The sequence below is a fragment of the Lethenteron reissneri genome, unplaced genomic scaffold (genome assembly GCF_015708825.2).
Source record: "Lethenteron reissneri isolate LAM-NWPU_2019-01 unplaced genomic scaffold, ASM1570882v1 scaffold_1398, whole genome shotgun sequence".
NCBI classification, from domain to species: domain Eukaryota; kingdom Metazoa; phylum Chordata; class Hyperoartia; order Petromyzontiformes; family Petromyzontidae; genus Lethenteron; species Lethenteron reissneri.
This window is the reverse complement of record NW_026891111.1, coordinates 42,321-65,439: the sequence shown is the minus strand read 5'-3', so window position 1 is coordinate 65,439 and position 23,119 is coordinate 42,321. Positions and strand designations below refer to the sequence as shown.

General features: G+C 41.5%; 1 protein-coding gene across 1 annotated transcript; it reads right to left on the bottom strand.

Moving 5' to 3' along the window:
• Positions 1–4,377: 4,377 nt before the first annotated feature.
• Positions 4,378–22,926, bottom strand: LOC133362181 (uncharacterized). Its single transcript, XM_061581135.1, has 13 exons — positions 22,915–22,926; positions 22,794–22,868; positions 21,186–21,260; positions 20,655–20,724; positions 19,306–19,396; positions 16,771–16,912; positions 15,607–15,711; positions 14,327–14,417; positions 11,714–11,782; positions 10,442–10,517; positions 9,231–9,333; positions 6,278–6,383; positions 4,378–4,616 (listed from the first exon to the last, which is right to left on the bottom strand). Exons 1-13 carry the CDS (start codon positions 22,924–22,926, stop codon positions 4,591–4,593), a joined length of 1,041 nt encoding a protein of 346 aa, XP_061437119.1. The 3' UTR covers positions 4,378–4,590.
• Positions 22,927–23,119: the final 193 nt, after the last annotated feature.

Sequence of the window (23,119 nt, the reverse complement as noted above, 5' to 3'; positions counted from 1 at the left end):
TGGGTGAGTGTACTGACCATAGAGCTCCGAGGGGAGGTCACCTGGCCGACCGGTTTTTATCCGAGAAACCCTTATCGGGATTAACTCTCACGGTTTCCGGCGATCAGGGAATTGGATGACCTCCCCCGTGCTACGTGGCACCGCGGCGCTGCGGCCGGCCTTAATATGGTGTGGTCGCGGCGTGGGGCATTCGGCCACCGCGGTTGAGGCGCATTTCCCCCCACACACGCCAGTATCGACGGGGCAAGCAGAGGGAATAAGCATTGTGATGGAGGAGCATCATTAGAAAACACGCAGCGCATCTGAACTGCATGATCAGGCACCCCCGCACAGGCAGCGGAGGGACGGCATAATTACGCTCGGGCACGCAGGCACCATTGTTAGGGGAGTTAAAGGATAAGGCTATTAGTATAAATAACCTGGAGAGCGGGGCCACGCGGGCAGCCGTGCACAAATTCCCACGGCGCACCTTTGTAATGGACGCCGCCGCATAATCTGCAATAACAAAGGCATGCGTGAGAAAGGAATTAACTTGCGGAACATCCGATTAGCATATCGAAGGCCCACGGTACGTGGGAAGGGGGTAGGGGCCTGAGTCCGGGGAATTAGGATAAAAGGGAGCGTAGCGAGGTAGAGCTCTCTCTTACTCCGAGAAGCCAGCGTCCAAGACGGCCCCCAGCTCTGCCCTCCGGACGTCCGTGCGACGTGTCGAGGCAAGCAGCGAGGAAAATCCACGGAATGTCGAGTGCCTCAAACCGTGAGTAAGGAGGTAAATGTATTTCGTGAACGATAGATAGGGAATAGGTACAGGTTTAGTGGAACAGGCCAGCCTCGTCGACTCACACTGATTTAACATCTAGTTCCAGGTAGCAAATAATAAATCATTAATAGCGAAGCGTGGCCTCGCGTGATCTTGTCGAGCAGTGTGAGCGTGTGGGTGCGCTGTGCGCACAGTGGTTCGCCACGTGAGTGAGCGCTGCGCGGAGCTGAGCGCGCGGGTGAGCGTGTGTACGCAGTGGTTCTGTAGTGTTGCGGCTCGCCTCGGGGGAGCGCTGCGCAGAGCGGTGCGAGAGTGGGTGTCGCGTGTGTTCACCCTGTGTGTGATACAGGTGCGCGATCATAACGCGAGTATTCAGTGGTGAGTGAGTGCCGCGGGGAGCTGTGTGCGTGAGTGCGCATACGTTCGTTACGTGTCGGATACGGATGCGCATTGGTAACGTGGTTATTCGACGTGGAGGCGAGTGCCGCACAGGGCTATAGACGGGCACACGCTCGCAGTGTGCGAGAGCTGTACGTAGCGGTGTAAAGAGGGGGAGTGTGGCGTTTGATTGATGATGCTGTGCGCACGTATGCTCGCAGCGTGGGAGCGCGGCGCGAGGCTGTAGCAGTAGGGGCGTCGCGTTCGAATGCCGGCAAAACCGTAGCGGGTAATGGGGAGGTGGGGTAACCTAAACGGAATAGGGGATGCAGGCGGGAGGGACCCCGGGGGCCAACGGCCCCCACACTTACGACTGTGCAAATCTTTCGGTCGTTTTTTTAACCCACTTCCCGTGATCCAATCGAGCTGACATTTTGCACACAGACTTGTTGTGCGTGACAATTTTTTTTCGTGAAATTTTTTTTCCTAAATTTTCCACTTTTTAGGAAAAAAAATTTTCATATTTAATTTAAAATACCAATGTGATAAAAATGAAACTCTTACTCAAGAAAAACAGAAATGAATAATAAAATAAAACCGATGCCACGCATATAAAGGATTTTACGGGTTAATTTTTTTTATACCTATGTGGCTTTAGCGAAAGAAACAGAGTATTTATCAGCATATTTGCATTGTTGTTACTTAGATGGAACTGTGTGCTTGTGTGTGTGTACGCAACCAGCAACACGGTTTACCCACAGCAAGGAATTGTTGAGGTGTTTTTCTTTCTATTACGTGCTTTTGAGTTATAAATAATGTATTTCCATGTTGTGTAACGTCAACTGATTTAAAGCTTTCGTGACTGCAGGGATTCATCTTATTGGTTCTTTCGGTAAAGTCATCACGTAGAAGGAAAATAATAAAAATAAAACATAATAAAATAATTACTTTATTTAAAATAAAATAATTACTTTATTTTATGTTTTATTTTTATTATTTTATTATTTTCCTTCTACGTGATGACTTTACCGAAAGAACCAAGCAGAAAATAATTATTTTTGTAATAAAATAATTTTTTTTTGTAATAATTTTTGTAATAATTATTTTTGTAATAAAATAATTATTTATTGTTTTATTTTTATTATTTTATTAAATCATTTATTATGCTTTATTTTGATTACTTTATTACTTCCCTTCTACGTGACTTTACCGAAAGAACCAAGAAGATGAATCCCTGCAGTCACGAAAGAAGCTTTAAATCGATTCATTTTTATTTGATCATACGAATTGCATCCACCAGTTGTGACCTCACACGTCAAATGTGGCAGCACGTGCAACTGTAATTGTTGTTGTATCTCATACACACGACACCGCACGAGCTATACACACCCACACGCACGGGGAAGAGAGAGGCAGCATTATTAGATGAGAGGAAGTGATAATCAAGTCTTTGTGTGAACCGACTTCCGAGATGAACATTTCCATTTGGAATCACACGACGCAGCACACAAATCATTCACGCTGACACTAATGATCATCGAGCAGGCCATGCCGAGTTTCTCCATCGCCAGAGTGAGTCGTGCCCGGGGGTGATATTCGCAGGGACCCACACAAATGTGATTATTCCCTTGAGATCAGAATTATGAATTTTCAGCAATTTTATTTTTATAAAAATCACTGTAATCAATGTTTTACATCATGGGATGATGTAATATGAGAGTGCAGGGATTCATATTCTTGGTTCTTTCGGTAAAGTCGCATAGAAGGGAAACAATTAAATAATATTATTTCCCTTCTACGTGACTTTACCGAAAGAACCAAGAATATCTTATAGCAAGTTCTGCACGCAATAAGTTTAGTGACATACCGCATCGGAATGCAAAGTTACAAATAAGATGTATTATCAAAGATACTAAGAGGTTTGCATTTACAATTCGTGATGTCTATTGCAAGTGGCTGGCATGAAAGCAACATTCATTACAAAAAATAAATTGCAAAAGAGAAAACTTTTAGCATTTCACTTATAACGTTTTAATCAACAAACAACAATTCAGCTGAACATGAAACATCGTTTTTTCGTTCAAACTTTAAAACCGATAGCAGAAAAAACGCTAAAAAATGTGACATTTGTAAAACACTACATGTCAAATTCGAAAAAGGTTCATTAGCTGGCATAGCGAAATTAATCAATAATAAATTCCCGCTTGTCATTCACGCAGCATATTTGCAAAAACGACATTTTTACATAAAGGACTTAACAAATACCTTGCTAATATATTCACCACGAACTAGACAGCGGAATGTCAACGTTGAAAGAAGAAAAGGGGCTTAACCAATTGCGGTGCCAAAATACCCATCCCCCCAATGCCTTGACAAACTGCGTTTGCAATCCGCGGTATTTCACCGATTGTCGTGAGGTCTGCAAGCGAGCGGCGATCGTTGGCAACGTAAAGTTGGGCCACGTCGCTGGATTCCAGTTAAAACCCTCCGCTTGGTGAAACTGGCTTAGAATATAGAGAAAGAGTTCCTCCTGGTGGCGCGAAATCATCATCTTTAAATCGCGGGCCTTGGACTGGGAATGGCACCAACTTGTTTGAACCACCTCTCTAGGCAAGACTTGTGCTCTACCTTGAACACACGTCCAAGGCAGAGCACATTGAGATGATTGCAACATGTAAAATATTAATCTTAAACATTAGTAGTAATTGCAGATGTTCTCAATCTGCAAGGTGGCAAATTCAGCTGTGTCGCTGCAGACAACGTTAAAGTCTCGGCTTCTGAATGCGTGCAAAATAAGACTTTTGTTGTTTAGGATGTGAAAATTGCTGATGAAATGACAACGTATGTTAAGCTTTGATGTTTACTGTACATTTGTAGACTTTATTAAACACCTAAAGAGCATACTAAACTATAGATCAAAACTAATGAAAGTCCCAGGCATATGTTCAGCGTATGGCTTATAAAAACGGGAACATCTTGATTGCTGTCACATACGGAGAAGCATCACAACAGCATCCTCGGTAGATTCTGAGATGACATTATTTCAGCAGAGCTGCGAAAGGCATTCATTGTTTGGTTGAAATCCAGGTGAAGCATTATCCAAAATAGGAATTGACCAAAACTTCTATTTCCAAATCAAGGCCAAATAGAAAGTCCCCAACAACCACAATGACTTTCATGACTATTTATTTGACAGTCCAAACAAGTGAATATGCCCCGTGCTCAAACTAATTGTGGATGTCTTATCCACGTGGGTGGTTTTACAGCAAGTGGTCAAATTGCTACACGTCTTTCAAAGGCCGGTGCCGACATGAAAAACGTTTGCCACCTTCACGTCATTAACAGCTCCAAACACGAAGTCAGAACGCTTCATAATGCCGGTTTATTAAATGCAAAAACTATATTGTGGAACAACACAGTGGCCCTGTGACCAGGGTGGGTTTGAAGTCCATTCAAGGAGACAGACCGGTAAACTCATCTGGGAAGAGACAAATCAACAATTGCAATGATCAAAGCAGCGCTTACATTATATCCATACAAGTGTGTTGGTTAGTATATAGAATGTAAATGTGAGATGAGTGGCATGTTGGTAAATGGTGCTTAGGACACAATAAATATCAAGTTAAATTTCGATTTAAAACTTTCGTGACTGCAGGGATTCATCTTCTTGGTTCTTTCGGTAAAGTCATCACGTAGAAGGGAAGTAATAAAATAATAAAAATAAAAATAATAAAATAATTCTCACGACGTTTCGGCCACAACGCAAGCAGCCGTCCTCAGGTGGAGAACAGGTCTGTCGGGGAGACAGCGTCTGAATGAAACAGCACACGATATATGCTCCAAGCTCGTGTGCTGTTTCATTCAGACGCTGTCTCCCCGACAGACCTGGTTTTCACCTGAGGACGGCTGCTTGCGTTGTGGCCGAAACGTCGTGAGAATTATTTTATGTTTTATTTTTATTATTTTATTATTTCCCTTCTACGTGATGACTTTACCGAAAGAACCAAGAAGATGAAATATCAAGTTAACTGAACAGCCACTGCTAGCACTGAGTGGGGTGAAAATGGGGGTGAGGATTATTAGGATCAACCGCCATCGATTTTAAATATCCCTGCAGTCCAAAATCTTTACTCAAACTACAGTGAATCACGCGAGCAGGGTCTTCATCATTCCCACGTTGACATGCACTTGCATAATGACGCGGCAGAGAGCGGATTGAACTTAGTGGCCTTACCTGATAACATTTAAAGTTTGATTCTAGATTGGAAGTTTTCGTGACTGCAAGGATCCATACTCTTTGGTTCTTTCGGTAAAGTGACGTGGGTAGAAAATAAAAATAATGATAAAATGTAAAATACAAATAAAATTAACTCAATTTTAGTTATTTTCATCTTTAAAATTTTAATAACTAAATTTTAGTTATTTTAATTTCACACTTAATTTTATTCTTATTTTCACCTACGTGACTTTACCGAAAGAACCAAAGAGTATTTAAAGTTTAGTATCGATTTTAGCAGCAGCCATAACACTCGTCAATTCACAAACTCGGAACTTAAGTAATCGCCAATCAACTGACTTTCACTGATTGCAGTTTGCTCTAATTGTATGCAAGCATCGCTGACTGTAACGAATGTTCCTTTTTTATTCCATTGTGTTAAATCACAAATGCGTAATGTATTTTAGTTGTAGACACTAATTGATACACTGATCGAGACATTTAAACCAATACACCGTTCAAAAGTAATGCAATGCTAAAACATGCATTTCGATTTAAAGCTTTCGTGACTGCAGGGATTCATCTTCTTGGTTCTGTCGGTAAAGTCATCACGTAGAAGGGAAATAATAAAATAATAAAAATAAAACATAATGAAATAATTCTCATGACGTTTCGGCCACAACGCAAGCAGCCGTCCTCAGGTGGAGAACAGGTCTGTCGAGAAGGCAGAGATTCTGAAGACGGCTGCTTGCGTTGTGGCCGAAACGTCGTGAGAATTATTTAATGTTTTATTTTTATTATTTTACTATTTCCCTTCTACGTGACTTTACCGAAAAAACCAAGAAGACGGATTGAACTTCTCACCACAATGCGTCGAGTTTACTGAAACCCATCTTTGCTTTGCATTTTGGAGAAGCCGTTACCGTGTTCTGGCGGAACTGCTGAAGGCTGCTGAAAGGCGGCTGCGATGGTCTTTGCGGAGACACTCTGGAAGTCGATGAGCAGATTGGTGTCTGCTACTCTGCGTCCCTGTTGAGGACACAAGGGAGAGACACATGGCTTTATTTTGGTGATTTCAAAAAGTGTACAGTATTGGTTTAGCCATGTTTGTTTGTTGTAGTACAGAGTTAGACTGATGGCCTTAATCTAAGTTGTCTTGTGGTTGTTGTTGTTGTTGTTTGACTTGCATCCCACTGGGATTTTTGCACACAGTGTCGGAGTACGGTGTATTTTCTGCAATATTTTGCTTTTGTTTCTTGGATTGCGTCCATAGGAAGAGTTTTTTGGGGGGTGAGATCGCATAAATATATCAATGTGTCGTTAAACCCGCCACCACCCCACACAGCCAACTAGTGAGGGTTGTCACGTAAACAGAACGTGGCAAATTAGTCACTAGTACAGCACTAGTGTGTAGTGTATAGTGTAGTGTATCGTGTAGTGTATCGTGTAGCAGTGTATAGTGTATAGTAGTGTATAGTGTAGTGTAAAGTCGTGTACAGTGTAGTGTATAGTAGTGTATAGTGTAGTATATAGTGTAGTGTATAGTAGTGTAGTGTATAGTAGTGTAGTGTATAGTAGTGTAGTGTATAGTAGTGTAGTGTATAGTGTAAGTGTATAGTAGTGTATAGTGTAGTGTATCGTGTAGCAGTGTATAGTGTAAGTGTATAGTAGTGTATAGTGTAGTGTATCGTGTAGCAGTGTATAGTGTAAGTGTATAGTAGTGATTCGTGTAGTTTATAGTAGTGTATAGTGTAGTGTATAGTGTCGTATATTAGTACAACACACCGGTGTGTTGGAGAGCCAAGCCACAACATCTACAATCTTGCGTCATGGAACACAAACGCTGGACATTGATTGAAAAACAGCAATTCTGTCTGTAACACTGGTCAACAACAATAAAAAATCAACTGGCCTGGACTTTTGCAGCTGTTTCAGACTAATTTCAGGGTGCTGATTCCAAATCTGATCTCAGATTTGCTCTATCACATCTCATTTCTCTGCTATCGGCATACCCCATTTTCATTGATTTTACCCGAAATTAACTCTGTCACTTATGATTGCAAGTTGTTGCGAGTCAGTGACTGCTTTAGTGTTAAAATAGGGTGCTGTATTTTTAGGTTAGTGTGTTTATAATATCATTTTATGTAGATATCCACATTTATTTAATATTTTTCTTCCGCATTTTTTATTGAAAATGCAATATTTGATATCTCAAAAACCTGACGTGATAAACAAAAACTGAATCCAGATTTGGAATCGGCACCCCAAAATTCCCTTGAAACCGTTGTAATACCTCATGCCAGACAAAGCGTGTTGACCAGTGTTATCAGAGGGTCTCATTCATCGCCGTTCACACCCCCCCTCGGTAGCGATGGGAGTTAAGCGTGTCCACGATCAGGACATCAACATGTCACAATGTTCATGATCGTCAGCAATCATCTACCTCCCCACGTCATCACCGTCCCTCATAATCCTGGATGTCATTCCATTGAAACGCCGCCCATTCCATCGCCACACTCATCCCTTGGCTACCACCCATTCTTGCAAGATGTCCTGCCCAAGATCAATTTTTAAATCCTTTATATTAAGTTCGCTTGCTTGCTTGCTTAGGACCGTGCAAATCTTTCGGTCGTTTTTTAACCCACTTCCCGTGATCCAATCGAGCTGACATTTTGCACACAGACTCGTTGTGCGTGACAATTAATGTTCGTGAAAATTATTTTTTCCAAATTTTTACACTTTTTAAAGAAAAAAAATTCATATTTAATTTAAAATACCAATGTGATAAAAATGAAACTCTTACTCAAGAAAAACAGAAATGAATAATAAAATAAAACCGATGCCACGCATATAAAGGATTTAGTGAAAAACTTTGTTTTTACGGGTTAATTTTTTTAATCCTTTATATTAAGTTCGCTTGCTTGCTTAGGACCGTGCAAATCTTTCGGTCGTTTTTTAACCCACTTCCCGTGATCCAATCGAGCTGACATTTTGCACACAGACTCGTTGTGCGAGACAATTAATGTTTGTGAAATTTTTTTTCCAAAATTTTACACTTTTTAGGAAAAAATATTATATTTAATTACCAATTGCTTAATGCTGCCATGCAATCATCTGACCCATAGGTGGCAGCCATCCCAAGCCAGAGGACGAGAGGACTCGAGCCGCCACGCATATAAAGGATTTATAGTGAAAAACTTTGTTTTTACGGGTTATACTTGTTATGAATGAAATCTGACGTTTATTCTCGGTGTTTGTTCCCTGATTTGGAATCAGCGCCCCGAAATTGACTTAAAACCGTTGTGCAGTGATCCCTCATTGATCGCGGTTAATGGGGACCGGAACCCCTCGCGATAGGTGACAATCCACGAAGTAGGATTGGCCCCCTAGGAATTTCCGTATATGTGTGTGTGGGTACCAGAATGTTTAAAATATGTATATTTATACTTTATATATTTTACTTAAATATATTTAATTATAAAACCTTAATATTATACATTCACTCTCTCTCTCATACGATACGTATTATGGTGTTCTACACTCACCAATGACAGTAGTATCTTGAGACTTGACTCCAGTAATGACGACGACGACAATGACAATGACGATGACGACGATGACAGACCTGTGCAGTTCGATGAATGTGATGATGAATGATGATGATGATGGTGTTACTGCACAGGTATAATAATGAGGCCTTTAAATCAGTTAGAAAAATCCGCGATGCACTGAGGCCGCGAAACTTGAACCGCGAAGTGGCGAGGGATCACTGTAATACCTTATGCCAGACAAAGTGTGTTGACCAGTGTGATTAACAGAGGCGCACGGTGACCGCAGATGCCATAGAGGCCCTTCCCTCGGCATCCACAAACGCACCTGCAGGGACCAGAGAGCTCTCTCAGCGGCCTCCTTGTCCGTGTAGTTGACAAACGCACACTTCCTGTCCACCAGTATTCGGATGCTGTGGATCTGTCCAAATCTGTACAAGTGACAAATCGATCGGGGCGATGTTGAGTTGAAGCTTTCGCGACCGCACGAATCCATTACTCTTTGGTTCTTTTGGTAAAGAATATGTATTGTGAATGCAGTCAATATTAGATGTTTGGAATAGTAACACACCGTATAGCCGCAAATACATACTTACGGGTGAAACAGCTTTTGAAGCATTTTTTCAGTAACAGCAGAAGTGATATTTCCCACCCATAAAGAGACATGCTTATACCTGAGAATAAAATAAAATACAAAATTTAAACTGCAGACGGACTAATAAAATGGTAAAGAGTCGTTAGATAACATAGCCAGCATGCTCACAAGTGCTTAATTTTCATTTTTTATATGCAAAAAATTAACCCGTAAAAACAAAGTTTTTCACTATAAATCCTTTATATGCGTGGCGGCTAGAGTCCTCTCATCCTCTGGCTTGAGATGGCTGCCACCTATGGGTCAGATGATTGCCTGCCACCATTAAGCAATTGGTAATTAAATATAAAAAAAATTCCCTAAAAAGTGGAAAATTTTGGAAAAATTTTTTCACGAAAATAAATTGTCACGCACAACGAGTCTGTGTGCAAAATGTCAGCCCGATTGGATCATGGGAAGTGGGTTAAAAAACGACCGAAATATTTGCACGGTCGTAAGCGCGCAAGCAAGCAAGCAAGTGAACTTAATATAAAGGATGATTTAAAAATGCCACCTTTGTACTATGGATCTTAACATTTGGAAAGTATCTCAATTGCACGCATATTAATAGTAGGGTTTTTCCCCTTTTTTTCTGGCAACAAAACTGAAACCTTTCTACGAGGATTCATGTCTGCATTAACCACAATACTTGCAGTCAAAATGCAAACAAAAACACACTATGACAATATATTGGCATTGTACTTGAAGCTGATTGGTCCACATCAAAATATTTTTTTAGTTTTGTTGCCTGAAAAAAGGTGAAAAATCCTATTATTATATTTTCGTACTGGCAAAGAAGGTCTAATGATGCACGCATATTGTGTTGCAAGTCTACCAGTAACATTATCAAGCAAAACCATGACATTACGCTACGGATTCAAGTGTCACAGCGATGGTGCGTTACTCACGAAGGTGGTGGAGGCACTGGAGAATTGCCCAAAGCACCACGTGAGTCTTGGCTCCTCTGTGCGGCGACATCTACAGCTTGTGTACATGCACAACGTGGTGCGGGCAACACACAAATAGGATGGCGTTTTAGATAAAGGATCCACGTAGTTGAACACGCCGGCTCTCGCGACCAATATCCTGCATAATAAAGGTTTTCTTTGGGTTAGATCGCATTCATATAAATGTGCCGTAAAACCAGACACCACCGGCCATTTAGTTAGGTTTGTCACTGTTCGTGGCGACTCGTTACTTGTACAGCACACAGGAAACCTGATGATGCGAGTGAGATGGTTCGATCGAGGCGCACACACTGAGCTGGAAAGACAGCTCTATTTATTTCTGAACAGAACGGTAACACGTTCACATGACACGTAGGGAGGTGACCACCAACCTAAGCTCACTCTACACTCGCTCATTCTCTCTGACAACACTGGCGTGTAGTGAAAGGTTTTTAGCCTTTCAACTGGTACAAAATCTGACACCTTTATACAAGGCATCATGTTTGCAATAACCACAACACAAGCAGTCAAAATGCAAACAACTCTGATGATGATGTGCACTGTCCTTGAAGTTGATTGGTCCACACCCAAGACGGCTTTCTTTAGAGCCTAGTCTCCATTGGTGTTGGACCAGATGACGCCAAAAGGCGCACAACTCAAAAACAGCGCACTATCAGAGTATTGAAAGCTTGGGGTAAGCATTTACACTATGAGACATCTCCTTTACCAGTGGCAAAATATAGTAGTAGATTTTTACCCTTTTAACTGGTACAAAATCTGACACCTTTATACAAGGCATCATGTTTGCAATAACCTCAACACAAGAAGTCAAAATGCAATTAAAAAGAAACAACTCTGATAATGATATGCACTGTCCTTGAAGTTGATTGGTCCACACCCGAGACAGCTTTTCTTAGAGCCTAGTCTCAATTGGTGTTGGACCAGACACCAATTTCTATAAATGTACCACAAAAAAAACTATTTATTTTTAAAGAATGAAATGCACATTCCATCTTATTACCAGTGCAATTCGTTTGGGAATTTCAATGCAAGTTCATGGGTAATAAGTTAGCAATTCCGAACGCATTTGTCCATTTGCATGTTTCCATACAAACATTTCTAGTGTAAGAGGCTCATTTATTGAAATGGATGTACAGCTTTCTAACACGATACGCACAATTATAAAAAACATTTCCTTCGACGTATATATTAGTTATACACAAGTTTACTTACTAGGCTGAGGACTTGGTGGTTTATCATTCTGTATCCCCACGTTGCCCACACCGGATGTTGACAAGGAACCTGAAACAGGAGTAGAAATCAGATACAGGATCAGTGTTCTCATTCCCAGAAGATTCACATTCTTTTGATAATCTCGAGAATAAACACCAGTTGCTTTACCGTTCCAAAATGGTGACAAACGTCGGTTTACTACCACCAAGTACAGCAAAGCAAGAACACATGTTTCATCCAGGCAGTAAGCAGAGGTCGCAACCGGGTACCCGATACCCGTACCCTACCCGAAACCCGGCTACCCGTACCCGGCCGGGTACGGGTAGCCGTTTGTGACCCTGGTGCGGCCGGGTACGGGTACGGGTAAGGAATCAAAACCCATTTGCGACCTCTGGCAGTAAGAATACATGTTCTATCCAGGCAAGTAAGAATACACGTTTTTTTATCCAAGAAAATAAAACAAGTTTCATCCAGGAAAGCTTGGCCGAGTTAATAAACTTGTTGTTTTACAAAGGCGATACATTGGGGAAGCACGTGTTTTAAACACGTGCTAAGTGAATTGGGAGTATCTGTGAAAAGGAGGTCAACGTGAGGCGAGATCACACCAAAGTGAACACAAGTTCGTGAAACAAAAACATTCCTATACAGCTCATCGTCACACTCACCGAGTTGGGGAGATTGCCCATAACGTGCTGGGTATAACCAGATTGTGTTGCTTTAACATGTTGTAGCATTATATTCTTGGCTCTTTCGGTGAAGTCACGTAGAAGGGAAATAATAAAATATAAAACAATAAAACAAAGATGGACTCGTTCATCTGGCAAACTGCCAAATCGCTGTCTATGGTGCTGACGTTAAGAAAAATCGCCACTTTTTTCAAATTTTCTTGCTGTGGATTTCACAACTGATGGTGATTGCCTGTGTTGCAGTCGAAACGTCGTGAGAATATTTATTTTCTTGGTTCTTTCGGTAAAGTCATCACGTAGAAGGGAAGTAATAAAATAATAAAAATAAAACACAATAAAATAATTCTCACGACGTTTCGGCCACAACGCAAGCAGCCGTCCTCAGGTGAAGAACAGGTCTGTCGAGTAGACAGAGTCTGAAGTCTACTTGACAGACCTGTTCTCCACCTGAAGACGGCTGCTTGCGTTGTGGCCGAAACGTCGTGAGAATTATTTTATTAGTTTTATTTTTATTTTTTTATTACTTCCCTTCTACGTGATGACTTTACCGAAAGAACCAAGAAGATGAATCCCTGCAGTCACGAAAGCTTTAAATCGAAATGTATGATTTAGCATTGCATTACTTTTGAACGGTGTATTGGTTTAAATTTCTCGATTAGTGTATCAAATAGTGTCTACAACTAAAATACATTACACATTTGTGATTTAACACAATGGAATAAAAAAGGAACATTCGTTACAGTCAGCGATGCTTGCATGTAATTAGAGCAAACCGCAATCAGTGACAGTCAGCTGATTGGTGAGTACTTAAGTTCCGAGTTTGTGAATTGACGAGTGTTATGGCTGCTGCTAAAATCGATACTAACCTTTAAATACTCTTTGGTTCTTTCGGTAAAGTCACGTAGGTGAAAAAAAGAATAAAATTAAGATGTAAAATTAAAATAACTAAAGTTTAGTTATTTTAATTTTAAAGATGAAAATAACTAAAATTGAGTTAATTTCATTTGTATTTTAAATTTTATCATTATTTTTATTTTCTACCTACGTGACTTTTCCGAAAGAACCAAAGAGTATGGATCCTTGCAGTCACGAAAACTTCCAATCTAGAATCAAACTTTAAATGTTATCAGGTAAGGCCACTAAGCTAAACATCTCTTTTTCAGATGACAACTGGCCACAAATGAAGCTCAATGAAGTGACTTGTGGAAATTTATAGCAAATACTCTAAACACGCATGCTTCTAAATGTGAAGGGGAAAACCATGGACAGAGCACGCAAGCTCCCAATACACAGCAGCAGGCGTCAGGGTTGGGATGGAACCCACGACCTCCTGTATGCCAGGCGAGGTAGTTAACATCTCACAGAACCCACGACCTCCTGTATACCAGGCGAGGTAGTTAACATCTCACAGAACCCACGACCTCCTGTATACCAGGCGAGGTAGTTAACATCTCACAGAACCCACGACCTCCTGTATGCCAGGCGAGGTAGTTAACATCTCACAGAACCCACGACCTCCTGTATACCAGGCGAGCTAGTTAACATCTCACAGAACCCAGGACCTCCTGTATGCCAGGCGAGGTAGTTAACATCTCACAGAACCCACGACCTCCTGTATACCAGGCAAGGTAGTTAACATCTCACAGAACCCACGACCTCCTGTATACCAGGCGAGCTAGTTAACATCTCACAGAACCCACGACCTCCTGTATACCAGGCGAGGTAGTTAACATCTCACAGAACCCACGACCTCCTGTATACCAGGCGAGGTAGTTAACATCTTGCTACCACCGTGGCGAGATCGCTGTGCAGAGCTGTAGTATCCATCCACATCAAGCATCCACGCTAAGCAAAGCTCATCGTAGGGATTAGGACAATTATGGCAACAAACACGGCATTTCAAAAATACAAGCTTTGCAATAAGCACCTGTGTTTCGAAGCAGTGCTTCTGAAGCGGCGTACACCGTGTCGTACTCCAAGATTGCAGCCTCCGACTGCTGCTGTGGAAAGCCCATCTCCTACAAAAGCGCAGAGAAACATCGGCAAACCAGATGTGTATTCTAGGTAAAATAATAATAAAATAATATTAGTATTAAACAATATTATATTAAACAATAAAACAATATTATTTTATTATTTCCCTTCTACGTGACTTTACCGAAACAACCAACAATATGAATCCCTGCAGTCACGAAAGCTTTAAATCTAACCGGTTTTCACATACGACGGTGCTAACTTATTAATTCCACGCATGCGAGATGGCAATTGGCACTCTGCAAGCGATCATGAATTTGGCACGAGGCCAAAATGTCCATTTCGCTCAAGGTCAAAGGGCAACATTACCATTTATCAGAGGTCGCAACCGGGTACCCGATACCCGTATCGGGTAGGGTACGGGTACGGGTAGCCGTTTGCGACCCTGGTGCGGCCGGGTACGGGTAGGCCGTGAGTCACTGGTGAGTCACCGTTCGTCACTCATTTCGGGTAGGGTACGGGTACGGGTAGGGAACGGGTACCCATTTGCGACCCTGGTGCGGCCGGGTACGGGTATGGGTAAGGAATCAAAACCCGTTAGCGACCTCTGCCATATATACATTCTCATTAAAGTTCCGCACGACTTTATCAGCTGTGAAAATCACTTTACATGAATACACACACGAGCTGTACTACCTGGCTTCACCCAGTGGCGATGTTCACACACCGCACCAGTTACTCGTTTGAGGCTGAGTCGACCTAGGGGAGGCCCAGGAGCGGTTGAAATAATCGTCACCGGCGGTGGCCGTGAGCGGGAATCGAACTCGGGACGCCGCGTTCATAGCGTGGCACGCTAACCACTACACTACATTGCGTTACGCTTCCACATGCGCGGGTCACGTGACAGATTTTACGTCACAGCTCACTTGCCGTGCAAAAAATAAATGCATTATTGAGCTCCCCCCCCCAAAAAAAGTGTATTTTTATAATGCCTGCATGGTGTACAGTCTGGAAAGTAGCCACATGGCAAATTTCCAGTTTGTTGCATGTCGGGAAGTACGCTAAACATTTTGAACAAACACACACAATCACAACTTTGCCTTTGATATAGATGGAGATTACGTTTGCACTCAATTACCTTGTGAAAAATTGTCCGAAGTCATTTGCTTATGCCTCAACTTAAAGACACTCCAATATGCACACACAATGTATGACACTGGTGCACCGGCTTACCACAAGGAGAAGTGTTCGCACTTTCCTAAGCTCTTGTTTTGCTTCTTCAGAAGACACATTTAAAGAAATCAGCTGACATAACGCACTTTCTGCCTCTCTGTAACGCTGTCAAATTAACAAACACAACACGTGTTTAGTCAGAAACTTACATGCGCAATGGAAGGTCAGTAGGCATGTAACAATTAAATAAATGCATGCATACAACAATTGATGGACTTATTTGAATGCACACAGTACAAGACAGAACATGAGAAAATCCAAAGGAGAAATAAAGTAATTTTATCCTTGAATTGAATTGCAACACCTGTTCCTGACGATTCATATAATGGTGGGGGGGGGGTGAGTAACTCCACGACTTACTGAGCAATTGAAACGGACAATTTGAACAAAGCCAAATACTCCACAGGCTGTTTTTCTTCTGCAGGGTCGAGAGAAAGTGTGAACCCCTTCGGATTTTCACATCTTTTACATATTTCAAACCTAAAATGTTATTAGATCTTAATCTAAGTCCTAATAATAACAACGATAACACGATTAAACAAATGAAACATAAAACGTGATATTTGTTTTCGATTTAAAGCTTTCGTGACTGCAGGGATTCCTCTTCTTGGTTCTTTCGGTAAAGTCACGTAGAAGGGAAGTAATAAAATAATAAAAATAAAACATAATAAAATAATTCTCACGACGTTTCGGCCACAACGCAAGCATTTTAAGTTAAATATGAAAAAAAAAATTTCCTACAAAGTGTAAAGTTATGGAAAATTTTTTCACGAAAATAAATTGTCACGCACAACGAGTCTGTGTGCAAAATATCAGCTTGATTGGATCACGGGAAGTGGGTTAAAAAACGACCGAAAGATTTGCACGGTCGTAAGCGCGCAAGCAAGCAAGCGAACTTAATATAAAGGATTTTAAAATAAATATTAACTTGATAAACGAGCGACGTCTTGCAATACGAGCAGTACATATAGTATACGCTTTGTCACGTGATCACGACTGATAAACAACGAGTGCTTTGATATACGAGTGCTTTGGATTACAAACGATTTATGCTCGCAATCCAAGGTTTTACTGTAATTAGTCCTTTATCTTTAAAAAAACCAGTCAACGGTGTAATGCAAATTGCACGTGAACTGTCAAAGATTGCAAACACAGCAGCCTTACCTTCAGTCCAATGCAAGCCCGCGCTTGTCTGAAGTATCCCCGGGGCCATGTTGGGTTTAGATATATAGCGATCTCCGCATCGAACAAGGCATCAGTGTACAATCCAAGATGTTCCAAACAAAATGACCGATTTCCATAAAATCTGGTGAATAATGACACAGATGAGAAATCAAATCCAATTGACAGACCATCTTTAGAATTCGATTGCTCCGAATTGAACTAGGCCATGTGGATAAGACACTCTTGAAATCACACTGAACGTTGACGGAAAAAATGTCTGCGTCTGATTGGAAACATGTAGGTAACAGATCAACACGTTAAAAAATTAACCCGTAAAAACAAAGTTTTTCACTATAAATCCTTTATACGCGTGGCATCGGTTTTATTTTATTATTCATTTCTGTTATTCTTGAGTAAGAGTTCCATTTTTATCACATTGCTATTTTAAATTAAATATGAAATTTTTTTTTCCTAAAAAGTAGCAAATTTTGGAAAAAAAATTTTCACGAAAATAAATTGTCACGCACAACGAGTCTGTGTGCAAAATGTCAGCTCGATTGGCTCACGGGAAGTGGGTTAAAAAACGACCGAAAAATGTGCACGGTCGTAAGCGCGCAAGCAAGCAAGCGAGTGAACTTAATATAAAGGATTTAAAAATGTCTGCATCTGATTGGAAACATGTAGGTAACAGATCAACACGTTAAAAAGTTACACGTTGACAAGGTTGTTATCCGTCTTTGTGGAAGAGGTACGCAGATGACACATTCGTCATCTGGCCACATGGCCTACCAGCTCTGAACCAATTCCTCAACCACATTAATTACATACACCCAGCCATCACATTCACCATTGAGGTGGAAAAGTATGGCAAGTTACCATTCTTGGATGTATATTCTTAGGTTTTTTACCTACGTGACTTTACCGAAAAAACATAAGAATATGAATCCTTGCAGTCACGAAAGCTTCAAATCTAGAATTCTTGGATGTTTTAATCGAAAAGAGAACTGATGGCTCAATGGGACACCCTGTCTACAGCAAAGCCGCCCATACGGATGCTTATCTAAAACCTGACTCCCACCACCATCCATCCCAAAAGAATTCCCTTATCAAAACGCTACACCATAGAGCTCCATGTATCTCCGACCATCATCACCGAGCCAGTGAACTTTATCACGTACACCAAGCTCTCAAGCTGAATGAATATTCGGACCACACAATCCGTAAAGCGTTCACCCCAAACGTTGGGAAAGAACCATCAAAACCATCACCTTGCCATACATAGCAGGGGTCACCAAAATATTTCCTAAATCTTGAGCAAACACAAGATCCAGGCTCCATTTAACTCTACGTCAAATTCGTAATCTGATCCCATCTGTGAAGGATATGCAGTAATTCTAGATTTGAAGCTTTCGTGACTGCAAGGATTCATATTCTTAGGTTTTTTCGGTAAAGTCACCATGTAGGTAAAAACATTAAAATTAATAAAATTAAAATAAAATAAAAATCACGACGTTTCGGAGGCAACACATCTACTTGATACAGCTGTCGTGGCTGTGACGGTTCCACCTGAAGACGGAAGCTTGTGTTGCCTCCGAAACGTCGTGATTTTTATTTTATTTTACTTTTATTAATTTTAATGTTTTTACCTACCTGGTGACTTTACCGAAAAAACCTAAGAATATGGATATGCAGTACCCTGGCGTCTCGGACCGTGTCCGTGAGCATGAGGCGGATCTGAAACACGGCAGGACCAACGCGTCGGCCGTGGCTGATCATTGTTTCAATGCGGTGGGCTCACACGATTTCTCTAAGATGAAGGTACTTTGTACGCGCACTGGCTATCAACAAAGATTTGTTCATGAAGCCATCCATATATACAGACACAGTTTCAACCGAGAGGATGGGTACAAACTCGGCAATCATTGGAAAGACGTCATCAAGCAGTTTAAGTCGTAACTCGCTGTGATGTTCCCATCCTGCCAACTTTATCACGCAACATTTTGCCTTTAGAATGCATTATGCCTGTCACACACACACACGACGTTGAACTGCCAAGCTACTTTCCATCAACTCAAATTGGCTGTATAGAAGTGTTTAATGCTCATGGAATGTTAATATTAGTATTCAAATTTTGCTTTAAAAATTGTCAAGTTACACTATGAGATTCATAATCAACGTTGTTGGGTTTAGATGGCGTTATTTATAAATGTGTCGTAACCCTCCACCACCCGACACGGCCAATCAGCAAAAAAGTGTCACGTTGACAAAAGACAAATAGTTCACTGCTTTAGCCCACCGGTGTGTTGAAGCATGAAGCCACAACATTTACAAGTTTTGAGTAGCACGACGTTTCGCTGGTAATTGCATCCAGCATCATCGGGCAATTCGCCAGAATGGTGAGGCTCTGCTGTGTCTCCCGTTCTTATATAGAGCAGCAGCAGCAGGATGACGTCATCATTAACTCATCAACTCATTGATTATGAATATTGGTCGCGAAAGCCTACGTGTTAAACTACACTACGGGAGTTGACTTACCGATGATCTCGCGGACATAAGCTAATTGCTTCGGTAAACTTGTCAATGGCTTCTGCATAACTCTGTGTTCTGACCAAGCGATTACCTTGTACTGTTTTGGAACAAGAAGAAGTTGCAAGTTAACATTTGTAGGCCATAAGTAGTACTAATCACATACCTGCATTTCCCTTATCCCCCTCCCTTTGATGCTGCTAATCCTGCATAATGCACGGGCATAAGTAGCACTAATCACATACCTGCATTTCCCATATCCCCTCCCTTTGATGCTGCTAATCCTGCATAATGCACGGGCATAAGTAGTACTAATCACATACCTGCATTTCCCATAAATATGCTAAATTCCTCTTGATATGCAAATTCTTTTTTCAAGGCGCCCCCTTTCTTCCCCCCTTCCAACCCAGCTTATATACACGCTCCAAGCTCGTGTGCTGTTTCATTCAGACGCTGTCGCCTCGACAGACCTGGTTTTCACCTGAGGACGGCTACTTGCGTTGTGGCTGAAATGTCGTGAGAATAATTTTATTATTATTATTTTATTACTTCCCTTCTACGTGACTTTACCGAAAGAAGCAAGAAGATTTGTAGGTCACTTGGCAAAATCAAAAATGAATTGTGGATCACACGATCTGCGTGCTATGGACACAATAAACGCAATGTAACCCTTTCCCGTGACGGTATGTCTCTCGCCCTGAAGACTTAACGAGGCACCTGGCACATGGTTTGGCACCGTCCATCATAGTGCGGTCGTGTCGCGGCGAGGATAATGCCTTTCAAAAGAACGGCGCTACGCCTCTCTAAATAACATTAATGCGAGCCACTTGCAACTTGCACATGTCTCTATTATTTTATTTGTTCCCTTCTACGTGACTTTACCGAAAGAACCAAGAATATAGATCAACCTTGATAATTGGTTTGATACCCTTCTATCTGGCAACAAAACTGACACCTTTTTTTACAAGGAGTCGTGTTTGCATAGACCACAATACCTGCAGTCGTAATGCAAACAAAAAACACAACTCTGATAATGTACGCACTGTCCTTGAAGTTGATTGGTCCACACCCGAGACAGCTTTCCTTAGAGCCTAGTCTCACATGGGTTGGACCAGATGACGCCAAAAGGCTCTAAGGAAAGCTGTCTCGGGTGTGGACCAATCAACTTCAAGGACAGTGCATACATTATCAGAGTTATGTTTTGTGTTTGCATTATGACTGCAGGCATTGTGGTCTATGCAAACATGACTCCTTGTAAAAAAAAGAGTGTCAGTTTTGTTGCCAGATAGAAGGGTAAAGAACCAATTATCATATTTTTTACTGGCAAATGAGGTTCCAATGGTGTAGATGAACCTTACTTGCAATCTTTATGCTGCGTCGAGCAAACGTGTCAGGACGTGGTTCCTGGGGTCCAGCGCTGGCGGGAGCCTACGGGGAGAGCAAGCGGTGCAGTTAGTGCAGCTCGCTCAGGATGACAACAACAGACGAAGTTGCATTACGCACGAGATTAGATTAAGAAGCACACGTCATTGACAGAAAGAGCGAGTGGGAAAACAACACCGACCAAATAATACGCAGTGTAATCGTGGGACGGACAGACATTTCTGGGTGATTATAGTCGGTAATTTGCTCGTTTGAAAAGCCGCTTGTCGACATTGATCAATAACGTGAAGAGGACAACGGAGGCTTTGAAGTTGTGAACCTGATCTCATTCTTATACGACCTTGTAGACATATTTGTGTTGGTCACTCATGGTGACGTCACTCCACATGGCCCCGCCCCCACGTGACGTCACTCCACATGGACACCCCCTCCGCCCCCATTCACGATAATTAGCGGCTAGCGCCACATCAACTCCATTGGGCTGTAACGGCGTTAAACAAACGCACCTCTCCGTCGTCGTCTTCCGGCTTCTCGTGCCGCTCTTTCCTTCCTCTCTCTTGCCGCTTTCTCTCCCTCCGCCTCTGCGGACAGTCGACAAGTTTTTACGTGAAAAAAATAACGGCGCCCGTTTATGTAAACAGGTCCCTGCGGGGTGGGCTGGTAGGAGCGAACAAATGAATGTCCATAATAACATGAAATGGCGGGGGTACGATACGAAGGGAGAGTTTGAGGCCTAGTTCTAGGCTTTAGGCCTTGCTGTAGGCTTTAGGCCGCTGTGAGTTAATTTTTAATTTAAATGTTTTAATTAAAAACTATCTCAGGGAATTATAAGGGAATGTTACACTTGTTTAGCCAGGAAAGCCCCACTGAGTCTAAAGGTTTTTGTAGGGTCCTGCCAAGTGTTTGCAGTAGGGGGCGATGTTGCTACACCTAATCGGACATCGGACGGACGGACGATATAATCTATTGTAGGCTGGTTCACTTCGTTCCTACCAGTATTATTGTAGATAGAAGGCAAGGCCGGCTTCAAATACTTGCGTGTTAATTACAGATAAATATTATATTATAAACAGTAAAGCTTCAAAAACAAAAAAGCATCGACACTTAAGTAAATGCATTACGCATTTATATTTCCAAACAATTATGTAGAAAAAAAATATCCTACGTGAATAACATTCTTTAATACAAACTTAATTTGTAGCTTTCGTGACTGCGGGAATTATTCTTTGGTTGTTTCGGTAAAGTCACGTATAAGGCCTCGACACAGAGGCGTAGTTTCTCTGTGTGCCTATGTTAGCTCTCTCTCTCTATGTATCTCTGTGATATCTGTCTGCTTATATGTCTGTCTGTGTGTCTATGTTGTGTGTCTCTGTGTGTGTCTCTGTGTGTCTCTCTCTATGTATCTCTGTGATATCTGTCTGCTTATATGTCTGTCTGTGTGTCTATGTTGTGTCTCTCTCTGTGTGTATCTCTGTGTGTCTCTGTGTTGTCTCTCTCTATGTATCTCTGTGATGTCTGTCTCTGCTTATATGTCTGTCTATATGTCTCTGGTTCTGTGTTTTATCTCTCTCTCAAATTTAGCATTCTCAGGAAGAACGTAATCAACCAGGTGGGGTGTTGACTGTTATGTTATTCGACTCTCTGTTGTATTACATTACATTTCTAAGTAGACTAGATTTGTGTTTCTATTTCATTTATACCTGATGACGATTGCTTGTGTTGCAATCGAAAAGTCGTATGCAATTATTAAATGTATTATTTTATCTTTATACGTGACTTTACCGAAAGAACCAAAGAGTCCTTCTGTGTTGTTATTTACTCAGATGGTGAACGACATTTACTGCAAGGGAATTGACTCTGTCCGTAACACAATTGTATTTCAGGTGGAGTTATTTGCAGAGAATGTTTTCTGTATTCATTGGTTTTATCTGGTTTGACAATTCGTTTTAAACATGAGACCCGAATGTAACCAGGAGGTACGCATAACTTCAGATGCAAAGCAAAAACACTTGACCGCACCTTTGAAAACAAATCTTCCAATGATATAAACATGCTTTACATTGCATAAAGGACACCTAAGGATATATGGTTCATGATAAATCTGCAAAACAAACCTTCTGTTTAGTCTCAGTCTTCGTTTTTGCATTTTCCTCTTCCTGTAAAAGATCTGCTGCATTATGATTTGCTTCCTGTAAGTAAACACCAGACAATTTGAACAATCATCATAGCAATGACATAGCTACACATTGTTACCGTGTTGAAATGGTTTTACACAAAAGCAAGGTTTAGCTGAAAATCACTTAAGAGGGCTTCATGTTGTGAAGTTTCTCCATTGCAGGCTATGAACTAAGAAAATATTATTCATGCACTACCCACCCCCCCCCCCCCCCCCCCCGTTAGTTAGTTTCAAGACAAATTCATTATAGCACACGTCCAAATA